The sequence below is a fragment of the Octopus sinensis genome, linkage group LG3 (assembly GCF_006345805.1).
Source record: "Octopus sinensis linkage group LG3, ASM634580v1, whole genome shotgun sequence".
Classification (NCBI taxonomy): Eukaryota; Metazoa; Mollusca; class Cephalopoda; order Octopoda; family Octopodidae; genus Octopus; species Octopus sinensis.
In genome coordinates, this window is record NC_042999.1 from 118,521,292 (window position 1) to 118,543,328 (window position 22,037).

At 32.9% G+C, this 22,037-nt stretch overlaps 1 protein-coding gene across 1 annotated transcript in view; it reads left to right on the forward strand.

Moving 5' to 3' along the window:
• The window catches only part of LOC115209871 (retinal guanylyl cyclase 2-like), an 870,127-nt gene that overhangs the window by 534,846 nt on the left and 313,244 nt on the right, over positions 1-22,037 (forward strand). The window contains exon 3 of the mRNA XM_029778448.2: positions 7,943-8,611. Within this exon, the coding sequence (XP_029634308.2) occupies positions 7,943-8,611 (669 nt within the window). The remainder of the gene's footprint in view (positions 1-7,942; positions 8,612-22,037) is intronic.

The window sequence follows — 22,037 nt, forward strand, 5'->3', positions numbered from 1 at the left end:
TATAAAAATATCTATTTTGTGTTGATCAAGAATAATTTCAAAGATTGAATTCATAAAGAAATCACATAGGTTTGACAACTAATGTGATTTCTCTCTACTTGGGTATCATCCAGATTTAGTGTACACAGAACCATGCATTCTTTTCATTGATATCATGTAAATCCGTATATATATTTGGAATTAATAATACTGAATGTACTTATTAGTAGATCTGTTCATATGCTTATTTTAGTATCGATATATCAAAAGAAAAAAAGGGGCATATACTTACTTCATGAACCACTTAAAACATTTAATTGGCAATTATCTTCTTCCATGTTACTTTTGATGAAATTCATTAAAGTAGACATGGGATAATATTATGTGATATCTTATAAATGGTAGATTCATTCTTGTCAATATCCAAGCAAGAAATGATTCACACACATGCAGCCACACACTATCTATACAAATATACACACATACATATATATATATATATATATATATATAGAAAGAGAGAGAGAGAGAGAGAGAGGGAGAGAGTTCAAAACAGTTTGATTCAAATGCTTTGGTACTCTGAATTTCAAACGTGTGGCTGGTCTTCAGCCAATTGGGTCAGACCTCAATGGGCGAAGATAAGCCACATTCTTGAAACTCAGACTACCAAGGAGTCTTAATCAAACTGTTTTGATCTATACCTGTAATTCCCAATAAATGTGTTGAGTGCCCTTCTTTTGCCCTTTTACTCACTCGTATTTATATATATGAGTGTATGTGTGTGTGATTGTGTGTGTGTGTGTATATATGTACATATATGCATATACATATATGTATATGTATACACACACACGCACACATATATACAAGGGGGTGCTGAGAAGTTCCTGGCTTTGTGTAAAAGGGATAACAGTAGGATCAGTTAATTGTGATTTTATGTAACATATCCCCTTCTCAGATTCACACACTTATTTAAGTGGTCCTTCAGTTTCTAAGCCCAGTGAAAGAACCAAGCTTTTTGTAATACCCTTAAAGTAAGGAACTTTTCAGCACTTCCTTTGTATGTGACTAAAATTGAAATGTGAAAAATAGCTCATAAAAATGATTTAACTTGAATGCAGTCATGTCTTCAATATATCATATTCATCTCATGAATTGTTCTCTATGCATACAATCATCATCATCATCGGCAGCAACAACAAAACAATATGTATATTTGTGCTTGAGTGTGTATGTATGTACAAATGTAGATTTTAGTATATAGGATTTTAGCTCCTTTCTTATAAGAATGCTACTGTGCTTGAGCTTTCTTCATATAAGTTTGATAAATATTATCTGCAGTTTTTCATGTGTTGCTGACTTTCCATTTGTTACTCATTTAATCTGCTTCAATAGTTCAGTTGCAGTTTAAATAAATGATTATTTTCATGACAACATTTAGAAATTAATTCTGATTTTGGGTTCAGTTGTCTTGGTGCAAATGAAATATTTCTCATCATTACAAAAGCCACAGAGAAATCACATGTTACCCAAATGCAGTAGAGGCCAAATGATATTACAGTTATTAATGCTGGGATCCTTTGAATGCCATGTGTGTCTTTATGCTATGCTATTTCTTTCTTCTGCACAACAAAATTTTGGCTTATGACTTTTAAGTAATGGCATCAATTGAAGCTGTTCTCACACAATCCAGTCTGTGTGTTAAGGTCTTAACACCTTTGACTAGCATAGTAGATCAATAATACAGCTTTACTTAAATTTTATAGCTGTTTCTCATGCTATCTAGCTAGACAGAAGTATTCAGCTAACTATATGTATAATGTATTTCCAAATTCTTTGGATTATCATGTGACTTGAAGTCCCTGTTACATATGGCGATGATGTTCTCTATGTTAGTCATACAACATACTAAGTCTAGAATCTCATGATTCACATCAAACCATGGCAAAAAATATACACGATGATCTTCTGCAATCATTGCAGTGAAGAAAATAAAATTCGAAATGTTAACTAAAACAACCAATATTTTAAACAGAAAGGTTGTGTTAGTAAATGTTGTCATGATAACAAGTATTGCATAGGTAATTACAAATGAATGCATTCATCAGAAATACTACCAGAATTTAATCAACTGATAAATTGGCTGGAGCCAAACAGAAGTCTTTGATTTGTCATCCTATTACTTTTACGTCATCTGATTATATTGAAGCTCTTACTACCAATTGGTGTCACCTGAAGATTGCCTGTAGGATTGAAATTTAAAGTAACATAACGTAAAGTGCTTTGAACACATGCAAATCTCTATTTCTCTTTCTATATATACATATATATGTATACATTACAAACATATGTAATATATATAAACTCTGCCAGATCAAATTGGAGCCTGGTGCAGCCATCTGGCTCGCCAGTCCTCAGTAAACTGTCCAACCCATGCCAGCATAGATAGTGGACGTTAAATGATGATGATGATGATGATGATGATGTGTGTGTGTATATATATATATATATACCGGAGTAAACACATAAATGCGAAACAAGGTGGAAAAAAGAGTACTCAAATACCAGTGGTAGAGTAATATGATTTATTTAAATAAAGTATATATATATATATATATATATATATATATATACACTCCTATACACACATGCACACACAAATATGTCCACCATAATAGCTAGAATTAATAGTAAAAACATTAAGTTAGCCAGGAGTAGTAAGATTAGTATCAACATGAATAGCAATAATAATTGTAATAATAGTATGAAAAATAAAAATAATAATAATAATAATTATCAAAATGAGAGCAACAACAATAATAATAATATCAATAATATTAATAGAAATAATTATAATGATAAAAATAGGGATAATATAAATGAAAATAATACCAAAAATGATGATAGTAATAATATCTATAGCAGTAATAATAACTTTGATATAAATACAAATAATAATACAGCAATATCAATAATGTTGGTATTGTTATGTTAGATGTGAATGATAGTGTGAATGGATCAATAAATAGTAACCCCACTTTGGATAACAATATTACCTATAATAATGAAAATAATATTTATAATAATTTGAATAACAGCAATGTGAGAGAACTGTCCTTAAATAATTCCAAATCTGAAAATTATCCCCCCAGTTGCAATTGTAGGATTAGATCAAATTGTCCGGCATATGGTCGTTGTTCAGTCCAAAATGTAATCTATAAATGTACTATAATAACGTCTAATAGTAACTTTTTTTACATCGGTTGTTCTATTAATTTTAAACAGAGAATTAACAATCATCTTTTTTTTCCCGATTAGATCATAAGGCAGGTTGCACTACACTCTCTAGCAAAATTTGGGAACTCAAAACTTATATTAAATATAACCTAAAATGGGAAATAGTTAGAAGGGCAATACCTTACAGAAATAATAGAGTAGGCTGTCAACTCTGTTCTATGGAGACCTACGAGATTTTAAAGTATAGAAAAAATAAAAATCTACTAAATAATCGTCTAGAGTTAGGTCGCTCTTGCATTCATTCAAAAATCAGAACTTTAAAATATTTCAAATAGAAATTTGAAGGTTTTCCTATTGTTTTCTAACTGTATCTTTTTAATATAATAATAAATAGAAAATATACTTTGCCAACTTCTAATTGACTTTATAGTCAACTAAATTAACCTTACTTAAATCATAGAATTGCAAATTTTCCCAATTCTATTCTAAATTTAACATGTAATGCTATTTCCCCAGTTATAATCTGACTTTCACTATAAATTTGAATAGGTACTGTTCCCCAACCATTTGCTATTGAAGTTAATTGACCTCTAGATAGTGACCTAGATTCTTTCTCGCCATATAAAAATAAAAGTTAAAATAAAAATAAAAATAAATAGCCTTCTATTCTAGTGTTAACCTTGATTGTCTTACTGTATCTTTCTCTGCCGATAACCTAAGACCCTCTTATAGCTTTCCTTATATCTCCCTCTCTCCTAACTCCTACTATAAATTCTGATGGCTTTCATTTGAAAGCAAGGTTTGGTCAACCTTACAGTCCCTTAAGAATTTAAAGATCCTCCCACACTGACCTAAATTTTCTGTCACCATAGAAATAGACTGACCCTTCTTTCTAGTGTCAATCTGTCTTTGTCCTTTTACATCCCCAAATTTTTTTTTTCCCCTTCTGTTCTTTTCTCCAGCTAATCTGCTTCCTTAACCTACTCTACTACCATTCCCATCACTAAAAAAATTTTTTCTTGCAACAGTTAGATGTTAACTTAATCTTGGTCTGACTAGCATCCTTCTTCATTTTTTCCTGAAATTCATATCCACAACTTTATCGGTATTTTTACCTTCTCTGGGATGTTACTAATTGATTTGAGATCTTTACATTGTTGGAAAACATATATGAACTTAATCTTGGTTTGCCTGGCATCCTACTTCAAGTTCCTGAAACTCGTATCTACAACTTTATCGGTATATTTACACTCTCTAAGATGTTACTAATTGATTTAAGAACTTAACATTATTGGAAAACGTATATGAAATTAGCTGAAGATTACTTGACATATTATATTTGCTGTAATATTTGCCACTTTAATAAATTGTTATAGTATGAAACAATTGTACAAAATTACCGGATCCATTCTTGTTGCTTATTTTTTGGTTATATATATATACATACATATATATATAATGTACTGTTCCATAATAGAAAATTCAACAAAAAAAGTACTCCATCTGGTGAGAGATAAATATTATTTATTTAAGGGTTTCAATACATGTATAAAAGTGCCACTAATAGTTTCATATATTGAGAAAACTCAAAACATATTCTTCGGGCACAAACCACATAAAACGAACTAAAAAAAATTGAATAATTGAAGAAACAGGAAAATACTGAGAAGACAGCATGTAGAAAATCTAGAAAGTAAACAACAGAAAATGCAAACACAAAAACTAAAATGTAAAAAATAAAAAGTAAAAAGATAAAGGAGCTATCCTCCTTAGACCTTAAATAGTAAGGTTGGAAAGATATCAAGTCAGTCGAGAATAGATGGAATTTTCCAATTCTTCAAAATGCATTTATATATATGCATTCAACTACTGAGAGTTTCTGACCTGGAGTTCAATAGAGTGTTAGGGATCTTAGATCTGAACAGGATCTTTCAAAGTCCATAAGGAGACCTATATTGGATTATGTAAAAGGGAATTTAAAAATTGCTATGCCAATCACATTGTCTCTTTCCGATAATGGAACAAAAGTAAAGCTACTAAGTTGACGAGCTAAGTATGGAGTTTGAAAGATAACAAAACACTGCTTGTGATTAAATGGAAAGTAACTGAGAAATCTACACCTTATGTGAATGGATCAAATAAATGTAGACTTTGTTTAGCCGCAAGAGTGCAGATCCTGTTCAGATCTAAGACCCCTTACTCTCTATTGAACTCCAAATCAGAAATTTTCAGTGGTTGTGGAAATCAGCCGCTCTCTGGACGCTAATGTAGTTAGAAAAAATGCAAGAGAAAGAGGACATCCGTAGACTATTGATAAAGAGTTAGCGAACCCAGTACCCAAGATATACTTTCACCTTTATAGAATACATATCAACCTATCTGGAGCAAAGTATAGCTGAAGTTGAGTTCTTTGGAAGATAATTCAAATCCTTAAGTCATACACTACAAATGATCACAATATCTGGGATTATAAAAATCTGCAAGACCTTCTTTAGATTTAAAGGATGATGGTTAAAACAAGATACTTTGATTCATAACCTTGCTACTAAGTAAGTGACCAGTCAAAATTTATTCTAAATTAAAAAGAGAAAGAGAACATACATACATACATACATACATACACACACACACACACTCACTCACTCACTCACTCACTCACTCACTCACTCACTCACTCACTCACTCACTCAAATTTTGGTTAACTGAAATGGCTCTATAAATAAATATTGCACTTCTTTATGGTGTCTCACGGATCTGTAAGCATATATATCACCAATCGTTATGATGGCAGTAGTTACTGTCACAGCATTCAAACAGTTAAATTAAATCAATTAGATTCTTTTCATTGTTAATTGCATAGTTTTTATCACCTTGATTATTCATTGTTTCCTAGTCAATTTATAAAGAAATGGAACCTGTTTCTTTGGAATACCCTATAGAATAAACAACCAAATGACAAAATATATTTGAAATATATGCATCAAGTTCATTATTTACATTATTTACATTTGACGGATATTTGTCCTCATCTTGTTTGTTGTTAACACATTTTGGCTGATATACCCGTGTCTTGGGGAAATTTCGAACCTGGGTTCTCATTCCTAAGGTATTTTTCATTGTTGTTGCTGTTGTTGTTATTATTATTATTATTATTATTATTCAAGTCACTGCCTGGAATCAAACTCGGAATCTTGGGGTTAGTAGCCCGCGCTCTTAACCACTGTGCCATGTACACGTGTAAATAATGTAAATAATGTAAATAATTCCTCATCTCTTAAATATAGAACTGTAATATGCATCTAGTTGTTACCAATATATGTCCACCACTTTCTATTTTCTTTATTTTTAATAATTTAAAACACACCGACTAAAAATAAACTTAGTCAACTGAAATATTTCCATTAACTCATAAAAATAACTCTTAAGTTTTCTGACGACAAACTTATGACTGCTGCTACATAAAACTATTATTACAAATTTAGCTGTTATTGTATTTAATTTAAGCAAAATGCTAGAAATTTTGAGGTGGCTTAGTGAATACCATTTATCCCAACATTCAATTGGTGCTTTATTTTTTATCTTACATCCTTTACATGCAGATAAGAAATAGAATTAACAGTCAGGAAGTAGAGTTGACAGTATTGACTGAACACTTTCTCCCCAAAATTGATAATGCCAAAAGCTTCCTATTTATTCTTCATCAGCAAGAATTCATACCAAATATTAACCCTGTTAACCTCATACAATAATCCTATTATTCCCATCTAACAGAATCTCAGAACAGATATGTGCTCTTCTTTTTCTCTTCGTCATTATTGTTTCCAAGTTTATATAGAATTTAACCTTATTAACTTTACTATGGCTCTGTTATCACTTCAATACTAAAGGTCAGTTTAGCTGTTTTCAAACTGGTGGTGCCTGCGTAGCTGATATATAACTTTAATATCTTCAAGTTAATAACTAAAAGAGGCACATAAGTAGCACATAAGAGGCACATAAGCAGCAGTTTTGTGGAGAAAATGAATTGAAAAAAATGTTTAGTAGTAGTTTAGGAAGGTATGAAATATGATAATGATAGCAAAGGAAACACAAGCATAGACTAAGTTTTAACTAGATTGTAGATGCATAGTACAAAATTACATGTACTGTGTGGAAGCAGATTTAAAGACAATAAACGAATACAACATATCAGAGACCTGATGCTGTTAAAGTTTTGGAAAGCATGAATTTACTTATCATTTTACTGAACATTTTTCAGATGCAAACTCAGTTGATTATATGTTCAACAGGTACTCTATCCCTTATATGTAAGTGATGTGTACACAACCTGAAAAGGCATTAATAATACCTGACTTGATTGCATTCATAATTTTATTGTTTTTATGAAGTTCTCAGATCTTTTATATATTCATCACTCCGCAGAAAATTTATAACACAAATTTTATTTTGTTGACACATTACAAAAACTAAATGGATATTACATTGAATATCAAGATTGGCTTATATGAAATTTTATACTTGAATATAATTAAAAATGAACCAAACAGCTACTGAATAGTATTATGTAATATAAATTACCTCAGTTAAATATTTTCATGCTAATAATTTCCTTAACATCAGTTTTTGATTCATTTAAAGATTGTAACATTTTAAATTTTAAATTATTGATTAAAATGTTTTTGAAGATACTTAATAATTGTTATTTGATCTCTCTCTTTACTTTTAGGAATATTACTCTGTATGGGAGAAGAAGACATTCATCATTTGCTTTTTCGGAACCAAAATATTGGAATTATTGAGAAGCATCATGCAGTAATCATGTTCAATCCATCTCCTTACCGGACAGTTCAAGAATATATGGAAAGAATAACACGCCAGACTTCAAAAATTCAACCACAACATATGGCAACCATTCACAACATACTTGAATATACTTTTGTTTTACAAGTTTCGTTCCTTTCAGAACTTCCATCCAACTATGCAAGCTCTGTTGTTGACTTGAATGTCAGTAGGTATTTTGTAGAAAACAAACAAGACACACACAATTTACATTACACTTCCATTATCAGGGATGTGCTTCAGATGTTGCTTTACACAAATAATAACAGTTCTTCTTGTCCCAACACAGAGACATTGAAAAAATCTCTACGACAGATAGCATTTCGATCTCCTGCTGGGTGGATATTAATCGGTAAAGAAAATCTAGTACACTTTGAATACAAATTATATGATTTTAATCCAACATCACAAGAGTTTGAACTTGTTCTACAACTGAGCCCATATGGATCAAACTATAAACTGGTACTGAATGTTATTCAAGCAATATTCTGGCCAAATGGATTAAAAATTTACCCAGATCCTTGTTTCAAAACAAAGGAGAACTGTATAGAATCAGGTATGGAATCTTTGCTTATTTTTCTCAGATTTCTTTAAATATTGATAACCAATTGGCATTTAAGCTGAATAAATAACAACTTGCATTGGCAAAGGCCAATTCAATAAATGAAAATATAATAAATTAAAGTTTACTTATGTGTCACAAAGAATAGGAAAATGTAACATTTACCCGTGAAATTTTCATTCTCATTGTAAAGCAACACATCTTACATTTTACTTTTCAATTTTGAACACTAAGCAAATATTTTATAGCCAGATTGCCATCTTAGCACTAACTGCATTTTAATGCTAATCACTTCTTGCCACTAAGTATTCAATGCAGAAGTAGGAGTAGACTATGTCATTTTTCAGTTAGATACATTGATGCAAGCAGAAGCGGGAATTTTGCTTGCAACAATAAAAGGATTTGAACCTATAATTATGGAATCAGCAGTACATCTTAATTTCACAGCTATCTTTATTTCATATATACATTTATATACATATATGTTTATATGTGTCAATGGGTAAAATAAATAATAAAGCTTTTAATTTTAAAATGTCAGGCAGGTTATAAAATATGTAAAGTAAAAGATTTAGCAGGAGATAGAAAATCCTAGCATTAGAGGTCAATTATTTTTCAAGTTATTTAACTTTTGTAAAAATGTGTTCTATTGTTTTATTGAATTATATTTTTGTATGTCATAAGCAAAGTATATGCCAAGAGGATTCGTAATCTAGGGGCATCTGCTGAATTGAAACAGATTATGGAATATTGGAGAAAAGTAGTTTTGAAAACAATTCCAGTTAATACCAATGCAATTAAAATTAATGGAAAATCTCTGGAAACAAGGAGAGGAGATGTCCCAAGAGTCTTAACTGAGAATATCAAATAAAGCATTGAATAAGTTTTACTGCAGCAACAGTAGTGTATTGACTATTCTAAAGGATTTTAGGTCTAAACAAGAAAATGCAAAAAAATTGCTTCTTGGTCTGATAAAGAAAGTTTGAAATAAATATTGAAGGTTCATCTTTTAATGCAATTTCTCTTTCTCTTGATATAGGGTGGATGATGATATAGACTCATGTAAAGACATTCATACATATATAACTATTCTATTTGATTCAGTCAACGGAGTGTGATTCAGCCAATATGTCTCAAAGAGTTTTAGTCGATCATGTTAAACAAATACTTATTTCTAAGACTGATACTTACTTTAGTAGTTGCTGTTTGTTTCACTGCTAAGTTATGGGACATAAGCACAGGCACCAATTTTATTTATTGCTTTTTGTTTGGCTTTTGTTCTTCACTCAAACTCAGTACAATATCAATAGTAAAAGGTTGCGCAATGTACATAGTAAGTTGGCAGGGTCATTAGCATAAAACAAAATAGATTTGCTCTGGTTCTTTGCACTCTGAATTTAAATTGAATAGAGGAGAATTTTGCCTTTCATCTTTTCAACACCAATAAAATAAGGAACTAGGCCAGGCTGGTGAACTGGCAGAACTGTAAGAACTGTAAAATGTCTTGCAATAAGCATTTTGGATCTTTTTGATCAGTTCCTCAAAGATTGACCTAAATTCATCATCTAACTGAATACCACCAACTGGTTCTTGAGTACATTTTGTAAATCTCACTCTGTTGCAAGTATTTTGGTCAGGTGTCAGGGTTTCAGAATAACTTCCTTCTTCCTACAAGTGTTGGAAGCTTCAAAAAAAAAAAAAAAAAGAAATTGTTAGGTGCACTACCTTCCTCTCCTTTATTATATGGTTAAAAGAGAATGGAAAACTTTTAAACGGAAGTCATTTTGGGTCTTTGGACTCAGGATAATGGTAACTAATATTAGTTTCAGACTTTGGCACAAGGCCAGAATGTTTGTATTGAATTTAAATTCTCAAAGGAAAATGATTGAACAAAAACATTGACAATGAGAAAGTTCCGGTTGTGTTTATGGAGGAAAACTGATAAATTACAAGGTTTGGGAGTTGAAAGTTAGGCAGGCAGAGCATGCCAGTTTATATGCAGACTGACACATATTGAGCAAGTACAGAAAGATTGAAGAGCAAAATCTATTTTAGTACAGTATAAATACACAAAGCAAATTTCTGATTATTTGATGCAATGTTGTGGAGAGTTGGCAAGGAATGTTTGCTGATTAGTACAGTGCAAATAGACAAAGTAAACTTCAGGGTATTTGACCCAAGGTTTTTGAGTGTGACTGAGAGAAAGTCTGCTGATTAAGCACTTCATCAAATTATGAAGCAACCAAGAAAACATGTGTACGGTTTACACACAAAACTGTTGAGGGATGTTTGGGGAGAGTCATTTTCTTTTTGTGCCTTATAATGTAACACACTCACCGGAAAAATTTCCACTTATTTCTTATTTTCATTTTCCTAAAATTTTTGTTGTGTCTTGCAACCTTTTTAATAGTCTTAAGACTAATGAAAAGGTTGCAAGATGCAACGAAAATTTTAGGAAAATAAAAATAAGAAATAAGTGGAAATTTTACCGGTGAGTGTGTTACATTATAAGGCACAAAAAGAAAATGACTCTCCCCAGACACAACAAAATATCCTTCAACACACAAACTCATATAAACAATCTTGCAAACCAAATCCAAAAACGAAATAAAAATGTTGAGGGATGATTGTGATGATAATGACTGGTTACTCCAAACCAGACCCTAATTAAATAGACCTATGTTCAAGAGTATTTCAGCTATGAATAGTCTTTCTCGTTCTTGTTTCTCAATGGTTACAATGGCCAAAATATATTTATTTTGTTTTTAAGATGGAAGTGTAAGACATGAGAGAATTTGGTTGCTTTTTCTAGCAGGCCCAGTGATCTAATAGAGACAGCAGAGCTGTTTACATGTTTTATATGTTTTTTGTTCTGTAGAGAAAACTCAGCATTTCACTTGGTGAAACATGTGACTTAAAACGTAGGTTATGACTGAAGGGAAGTTGCCTGAGATTTGTTAGAAGTAATATGAAAAGGGAGAATGTGTTAGAAATTTGCTTCCTTTCAGTGAGTAATATCAGTTCAGACACACACACACACACATAGAAAGACAGATGCATATATACATATATAAGAATTTTTATATGTATATTGTATATGAATATATATAAGTATATATATGTATATATATATATATATATATATATATATATATATATATATATATATATATATATATATATATATATATATACATACATACATATGTAAGCATCTATCTCTCTCTCACTCTATATATATATACACATACATAAATACCTATATGTACATATATATATATATATACACACACATATATATGTATACATATATATGCACACACATATATATATGTACATACACACACACACACACATATATACACATATGAAATATGCATATAGGTATAAATTTTGCATCTTGTCACAGGCATATATTCAATATATGTATTCATAAATGTGTGCATCTACATATGTCAAGTGTATGTCATGAGCATAGATAAAGTTTATAATCCTGAGTCATATGTGTGTACACCATACACACACAAACCAAACAATCACATCTTTTTGTGTCATATCTTTTATGCATTTACTTTAACAAACTGTCAAGTCTTAGACATTTCTATTCTTCAAATATTTTCCTCCTTTCTTTATATTAATTTCATCCATTTTTTTTTATATATTCTTGATATCATTTTAATGTTTATTTATTTAAATTAGGTATGACATTACTCAATATTTTCTTTTCTTCTTACTTTTGGTAAAAAAAAAGCCTTCCCACCTATCCATAAATATTAGATTCTATTTCACTATATTCATACACACACAGACACACACACAGACACACACACAGACACACACACACACACATACACACAGTGTAATAAACGAAAAGAACAACTGTTCGTTATTCTTTATTTCTTGAGAGAATGATTTTTTTTACTTTGACATACTTAATATTGTTATGCTACTAATATAAAAATATATAAAGATGAAAGTATTTTAAAGTTATTGCTTTTTAACCCCAGGAAGGCTTTGAATTAGCAGGCTATTGATCAATTGTTTTCTAGTCATAAATATTCCATCGTTTTGTATATTTTTGATGTACATTTTCCAAGTTATTTAAATTATTTCTTTAGTTTGGTATTTATTTGTTTGTTTGTTTGTAAACAGAATGGTAGGATTTGAGGAAGATTAACCTACTATTTTTAGGAAATTAACCAGGCATGAAGAGGTTCCCTTATATATGTCTATGTACCTTGGCATGAATGCAATACAAAGTGTAATTTACATTCTATCATCATCATCATCATCATCATCGTCGTCGTCGTCGTCGTCGTCATCATTGTTTAATGTCCGTTTTCCATGCTTGCAGGAGTTGGACAGTTTGACATGGAGCTGACCACCTGGGAGCTGTCCAGACACCAATTGTCTGTTGTGGCATGATTTCTATGGCTGGATGCTCTTCCTAACACCAACCACTTAAAAGAGTGTGTTGTGTGCTTCTTACATGCTACTGGCATATATGCATTTAAGCATCACTGGCACTGGTGCATTTTATGTGGCACCAGCATCCGAAGGACAAGCCTATATGTGCGAAAGAGCAATTTTACTTAGCTTAACTTCTTATAGTGGAGGCGCGTGGCTTAGTGGTTAGGGTGTCAGCATTATGATCATAAGATTGTGGTTTCAATTCCTGGACTGGGCGACGCATTGTGTTCTTGAGCAAAACACTTCATTTCATGTTGCTCCAGTCCTCTCAGTTGGCAAAAATGAGTAACGCTGTGATGGACTGGCGTCCCATCTAGCTAGGGAACACATATGCCATAGAAACTGGAAACCAGGCCCATGAGCCTGGCTAAGCTTTAAAAGGGCACATTTATTTATTTTTTAACTTCTTATAAATCACATCTTCCAAAAATGTTATTAATGATAGACTGCTGCCAGGAAGAGATTTACTTCTTTGCCACTTAATGAGATTGTTTTCTTTGATAAACCAGCTATCTACATTCTTTGACTTATGAACTGTTCATCATCATTGAGAATGAAATATGTTGTCACAGATTTTTATCATTACATTTGCTGGGAAAGACTCATAAGTGAGTCAATAATAGTATTATACAAATGAACAAGAAATTCCACAAGGGGTGACTGAGAGAGGCATTTAACAACAAATTCATTCAAAGCAGGTTAACAGAGCATACATACATAAATTATCAAATCCTCACTGGTAACAAGATTAGGATGTAGGAATTGACTAAACTGTATTTGCTCAGCCATTAATTATCTGGAAAATAAGAGACAAAAAAAATGAATCTTCCAAAACATGCTGAAATATTTTTCTTAATTTGCTGGTAAGAACTGAGATACGTCCAACAGAGTTCTGCCCTGATCTAGCTTAGGGTGAGAAGGGAGATGTATGATCTTTGTGGTGATCTTAAAATCTCTGGCTGGAAAGAGATGAGAAAAATGTGAATCCTTCAGCTCCCAATAACACTCTGCAATGATTTTAACAAGTGAAAAATGGCATGAGTCTTAAGAAGATTCAAGGTGATGTTCACAATATGGCTTCAGGCTGATGGTTGATATTTTGGTTGTTTCCATGAAAATGGTGTGGTTCATTTATGACAGTGAATGGGTAATTTTGCATTTGGGGTTCAAATCTTTACAGCTTCCAGTCAATATTCAAGTTGTCTAACATCAATCTTGACGAGAGGAGGGTTCTCCACCTCAAAGCTGAAAACCTTTTGGCCACCCACCAGTCTTGACTCAAATACTTCTTTCACTAGACCAACGTAACCCTCTCCAACCAAAATGACCCTTTGACTCTCACACAAGCTTTCAGCTTAATTTTTGTCATCATGATCATGATCATCATCATTGTTGTCATAGTCATCATCACCTTCATTGTCCTCCTCCCCCACCTCATAATTTAATCTTCCTGTTCCATGCTATACACAATTACAGATGCCCACCCACTTCTAGTTGCTCTGTCCCCTCTCACTTCTACTCATCTCATAATTTGAAATGCAGCTTGGACACCTCCTTATCACTATCTGTCTCTTTACATCTACAACTGATTCATTTCTGACTCCCTACTAAATATTGGTTTAAAGCATTAATTATTTTTAACAAACAAGTACTATATAATATTGCAGATTTTGCAATTGGTGGGGAGGGGGAATTTTGTGGCTTGTCCTGGGTGCAGTTTACCCTAGCTGTGTCACTGAATATGTACTCCAGCAGTACTTTCAGATGTCACAAACATAGACATGCAAACATATGCACACACACACACATATGCATATATATATATATGACGGGCTTGTTTCAGTTTCCATCTGCCAAATCCACTCAAGGCTTTGGTTGGCCTCAGACTATAGTAGAAGATATTTTCCCAGGGTGCTATTCAGTGAGACTGAACTCAGAATCATGTGGTTTGGAAGAAAGCTTCTTACCACACAGCCAAACCTGCACCTATATTTATATACCCTTAAGGACAGGAGTTTTATGACCAAATATTGTTTGTACTTTGCTCTGTTCAAACTTGGAATGCTAGTTGTATTGTGAAGTACTCTCTAGGCTAACATACTATATTTGCTTATATTATTTACATTTGACTGATATTTGTCCTCATCTTGTTTGTTGTTAACACAATGTTTCAGTTGATATACCCTCCAGTCTTCTTCAGGTGTCTTGGGGAAATTTGAAACCTGGGTTCTTATTCCTAAGGTATTTTTCGATGTTGCTATTATTATTATTATTATTATTATTATTATTATTATTATCATTATTCCAGGTCACTGCTTGGAATCCAACTCAGAATCTTGGGGCTAGAAGCCCGCACTCTTAACCTCTATGCCATATGCCCATGAGCATATGGCATAGTAGTTAAGAGCATGAGCTACTAACCCCAAGATTCTGAGTTGGATTCCAAGCAGTGACCTGAATAATAATAAAAATAATAATAATAATAATAATAATAATAATAATAATAATAATAATACTAACAACAACAACAACAACAGCAACAACATCGAAAAATACCTTAGGAATGAGAACCCAGGTTTGAAATTTCCCCAAGACACCTGATGAAGGCTGGAGGGTATATCAACTGAAACATTGTGTTAACAACAAACAAGATAAGGACAAATATCTGTCAAATGTAAATAATTTAAATAATGTACATAATTCCTCATCTCTTAAATATAGAACTGTATGTTTACTCATGTATTTAACTGTTATCCACAATTCTGTTGGCAGTCACTAAGACCTTTACAGGTCCTCTGTAACCAGTGAAATAAATGCTATTAATGTTTTATTTAAAATGCTGTAAATATATATCTGTGTGAATGATATGAGTAGAAAGAAGAGTTGAGAGAATGGATCTGGAGAGGAAAGACAGGGTATAGAGGTTACTGTGAGAGGGTTTGCCACAAGAAGGGTGATGGTAGGTGAAGAAATGAGTGGGTCAGGAGTGTCTGACTGAAGGTAAGTCTGATGAACAGAGGTCATTATAGTGATAGGAGGCAGTACATTTGTGGGCCAGTGGTTGGAGCTATCTGTGAATGATTTACTACGAGTCAATCAAGTGGTTCTTCTCAGGCTGCAAACCATGACATCTGTGAGCATAGTACAGCTCAGTTCCAGATGGACAGCAATGCTCCATGGTGGTTTTGACTTGATTTTTGAAGCATGTTAGTAATTATTGAAGGGTTAAATATTTTCTGTCCATGAAGAGAAGGCTCAGTCTTCAGAATGTCCTCAGGAACTTTTAAATGCTGATGATGACAGTTCTCATGATAGAATCTGATAAGAAACAATTAGGAAAAAAAATTTCTAATGCATTGAGCAATAAAAGTTATTTATAAAATTATTGTAAGAATAGTGTGAGTTATCCAAATTTACAATATTTAGATAACATATGAATTGAATATACTAATTAAAGCAATTATTTGATAAATATTTTACAAGTACACCCAGGAAAAGTAACAATTTAGAGTAAAGTTATACTGTTTTAGTTATCAAGAGCTAGATATGCAATATTATGAGGCTTTGATTTCATGGAATCCTCCTCCTCCTCCTCCTCCTCCTCCTCCTCATCATCATCATCATCATCATCATCATCATCATCATCATTATTTTTATCATCATTATTATTATCATCATTATTATCATCATCATCATTATCATCATCATTATTATCATCATCATTATCATCCTCATCATTATTATCATCATCATTATTATCATCATCATTATTATCATCATCATTATTATCATCATTATTATTATCATCATTATTATTATTATTTAATGTCCGTTTTCCATGCAGGCATGGATTGAATGGTTTGATAGAAGCTGACGAGCTGAAAGGCTGTTCAGGCATTTCAGGATACCGTAGGGATTAATTGGATATGCAAGTAACTTACAGGAATTACAGCATAAAACATGGAAGTTGAGTAAACCAGAAATAGTCTGCATTGGCAAGAATTATTCTATAGAATATGTAGAACCACCCAAGGAAAAATTTGATTACTGCAAAGAATGAACACTTGTATTTTGCTCAAGAGTGTGAGAGGAAAAGAGAAAACAGAGAGAGAGAATAAAAGAGAAAGAGAGAAGTATTGATACTTTGTTCACATTGTAATCAAAGAGACAATATTTTCTTTAACTTTGTCTGTCATTGGAGTTTCATCTTACAGTTTATCTATTTGTTCTTCTTCCTACTGTTTAAACAGGAGGAAAGGCAGTGCCCAAGACCTTGTACAGGGTCTTTGAGGCTGATAGGTGTTAGAGCGGGAGGTATCCTCAAATTGGTGATATTGTTTCAATACTTGTAACAGATTGGATTCCACTAAAGACACCAAAGTGTGAAGTAGTAGCATTAAACAGAGTGATGCGTTGTCTGTCACTGAAGTATGCTACAGTAGAATTTAAACTCTGAAAACAAAGCCAGAATAAATATTGCTGTTTGATACTCTAACTGTTCCACCCAACCACTGTCCTAATGAAACTCTATTTATTAATCCTGGAAGGATGAAAGACAAAGTTGACTTTGACAAGATTTGAACTCAAAATGCTAGAAACTAGAATAACCAGTGCAAGGTGTCAAGATTTGGGCAAAACTAAGCACCAGTTTTATAATTGAACTCCTGAAGCTCATTGAAATATCTGCTGCTTATGCTAACACTTGAATCAGACAAATACTAGAGCTTAGTACTATTGAGAAACATGTTGTGTCACATAGCAACAATATTTTCCTATCTCTCTATCTTAGGAAAGTTGGCAGAGGCAGGCAGAAAATGTTGGAAGCGATGTTGAATTAACAACGGTCATTAACATGGAATTTCTCAATATTGTATGACACTAAATAGCATAAACTTGATATTACTAATGAGAGAAAATTCGTTAACTATTAATGTATTGCAGCTCCTTCCATCCATGTAACTAAAAGTTTTTATTTCTTTCTGGACACTTGCCATGCTGATTTTTATTCATATATTTATTTATTTTATATCATTCTGGGAAAATAATTTTGTCATTGATTACAGGTTTCTAACATACCAATAAATAGTTCACTGCATTTATAATTGCAAAGGTGGCAATGCAACATATGTGAAATTGGCAGAACAATTACTACACTGTGTGTTTTTATTTCAAAGCTCTGGAATTTTGCTTTTCGCATCAATGCTTACTTATTTGATAACTATGTATATATATATATATATATATATATATATATATATATATATATAACCAAATATGCATTTGAACATAAACATACACTATTTTCTCTCTTCATCTCTCTCTCATGCATACACACCCATATATGTATGATGTTGATGATGATGATGATGATGGTGTATGTGCGTAGAACTCAAGGAGATTTAGCCTTTAACTACAAAGATATTATTACAAATGATAGATTAAGAAAAGTCAAAACAAATTGCACTCATTTCTAAAGAAGAAGGAAGATTATTTTTTTTTGTTATGTCTTGACCCAGATCAACCCTGACCAATCAGATTTATGACCAAAGGAATTTCAGCTATGATTACCATATCTTTTTCTAGGATTACATTAGTGAATATATTTTATTTGTGTTTAACATGGTAGGGTGGGATTTGAGGGACATCTGACAGCAATTTCTAACAGCCTACCCAATCTTGCAATGGACTGACATTTTGTTCAGGGGAGAAGTTGGCCTGCTCACCTAGCCAGTAAGGTGATATCATCTGAAAGCCAAAACAATGCAAGGAAGTGAATTGTGACCAGCAGGGTGTTACAATATCCAATAGTTTGGTCAATACTGCGATACTATGATGTATACGTAGACATGTGTGTGCTTGTATGTCATTATTCAGTTTTATTTCAAGATTTCTTGCCAAAGTATCTTGCCAAAGTATCAAAGTTGGTATGTATATCATTCTTAGATCAGTTCAGAAAGAATATTCAAAGTTGCCTTTCTGTCTTTCTTGACAAGAATTATTATGACAGATAAAATTTTGTTCACTTAAAATAAGTTATGAAGCTTATTACATTAAACACTTCATTCAACTATGTTCTTCATGTAGAATATATGTGTGTATGTATGTGTGTGTGTATTTATATGTATGTATCTGTACATATAACATCATCATCATCATCATCAATATTTAACATCTGCTTTCCATGCAGGCATGGGTTAAATGGTCTCACTAGGACTGGTAAGCCTAAGAGCTGCAAGTTCCAGTTTGATTTGGTATGGTTTCTACAGCTGGATGCCGTTCCTAATGCCAACTGCTCTGAGAGTGTAATAGGTGTTTTTGTATGTGCCACCAGCATGGGTGCCATTTACATGACACTGGCAATGATCATGACTACAGTCTCACTTGGCTTCATAATATATATATATATAATCCAAATTAAAATCAAATTTGATGACTGACATCTGTGCTAGTGGTGTGCAAAGAGCACGATACAAGTGTGATCGTTGACAGAGCAGCTAACCAGCTTCTGTGCCAGTGGCACATAAAAGGTACCATTTGAGTGTGATCATTATTAGCGTTGCCTTACTGGCACTTGAGCCCTATGCTAGTAGGGTGCTAAGAGCACCATCCGAGCATGATAGTTGCCAGAGCGGCTAACTGGCTTCCATGCTGGTGGCACATAAAAGGCACCATTCGAGTGTGATTGTTACCAGCATTGCCTCACTGGCACCTGTGCCGGTGGCATGTGTAAAAAGATTTGAGCGAGGCCATTGCCAGTACCGCCTGACTGGTCCCTGTGCCGGTGGCACGTAAAAGCACCCAGTACACTCTCAGAGTGGTTAGCGTTAGGAAGGGCATCCAGCTGCAGAAACTCTGCCAGATCAAGATTGGAGCATGGTGCAGCCATCTGATTCACCAGCCCTCAGTCAAATCGTCCAACCCATGCTAGCATGGAAAGCGGATGTTAAACGATGATGATGATATATATATATATACATAACACACACACACACATATATATATGTATATACATATATTTATTTATTTATATATACATGTATTTATATATGTATGTATGTATGTATGAATATCATGACAAATATCAAAGAATGGCGTTAGGGATAGCAAATCATTTTAAAACTTCATTTACAATCATTTCATCAAAACTCAGTATAATCAATTAATCAATCTTGCATATTGTTGTAACCATGTCAGCAACTATTAATTAATTTTCATGTGAAATGTAGGATTTCTTTTATAGTACATGGTGGAAATATTTTATGTGATAAATACCAAGGTTGTATATGACAATTCATTTGGTATATATGTGTGTATAAATAAATAAATGTGTGTGTAAATAAATCAATGTGCATGTAAATAAAAAGAGACATACATACATACAATTACTGGGGCATTGGGGTATGTAACATATTGCCTAAATACCAATCTTGAGAAATTAAGCTTCTCAGAACCAGAAAGGGGAAAGCTGATTTGGACACTACAGATCCAAGCCATCACTGGAACTGTAAAACGCCGTAGAACTTTCCAGAGGTTTATCATTTAAGTTTATAGGAGCATATCTAGATATGCAAGTATATACATGAGAAGACATACATAAAACAAAACATACAAATCTGCACATATAAATACATACATACATACAATACCTTGTTGTTGATGTTGAAATTCCATTGAAGGCACCTTGGATCCAGGTTAGAAACTGGCTCTTTCTCTATTGGCAAATCTTGAAATAAAACTGAATAATCTCACACACACATACACACACCACACACACACACACACACACACACACACATGCATATGATGGATGTCTATGTAGGTTCTATTTGTCAAATTTCTCTCTCTAGGCATTAATCAATTCAACACATAGGTTCTCAAAGTGGGTGCTACTGCCCCGATGGGTGTTGAAATGGTCCAGGTGGGCACTGGTGCCTAAGGGGGGGGGAGCAGTAGAGAAAAAGGATGCATTAGGAGGAAGGTAATGAATTGGGGGACGCTATGAATTTATTATATTATTATAGTATTGTATACAAATTATATAATACTAGCAGCTAAGCCTCGTTTCACCCAGTCTGTTTGGATAAAGTGGCTGTGATCGTTTTCGGTTAAGCATAATCTATAACAGCGTTTCTCAACCTTATCATTTCAGGTCTCCTGTTTCAATTGGAGGCTCCAGCTGTATGAAAATTTCCTGACTAGACCTGGTAGAAATAGCAGCCAAATCTCCCTCAAAACACCCTACTTTCTTAATCTGATAATTCTGCCTATTATATAGTTTGAATGAGAAACTGTAACTAAAGATTAAGATTATTAACCCCACAAAGAGGTGAAAGAAGAGAGACAGCATAGCAAAAGTTTTGGCTGACTGTCATCCCGTACTCCCCTTTTTGCTAGCGAAATGGTATATGCCAGCTGTGTGAGCAACTGGTTGTTTTATTAGCGGAACAAACGGGAATTCCATAGGAAAAGTTTTAATCGATTTTCTTGGTAACTATGGGGACTAGGAAAAAAAAATACAAACTGGATTCCAATATATGTACCTGTCTCCACATGTGTGCCATTTTTCAAGCAAATCAACCCAGCCATTTGGCTGTGAACTTCAAGACAAGAATGAATACAACGCTCGCCCATGTCCAATTTATATTATAGATTATATTAAATAACAAATGATTCACAGTATATATAAATTAGTAAAATATAAAATATTTATTTTTACATAAATAGGGGTGGAGATGATAAGGGTATTATGTAGCTATGAGTGGGGCATTGGCCCAAAAAGTTTGAGAACCTCTGATTCAAGGCTTTGTTAGAAAACAAAAGTGCACATATTTTCTGAGTAGACTTTGTTAAATGGGAAATAAAAGTAACATAGAGCACAATGCCAAACCTGATATACATTATTTTTGAGATCCAAATAGTAGAGTTTCAGAAAACTATCTTTGCTAATATC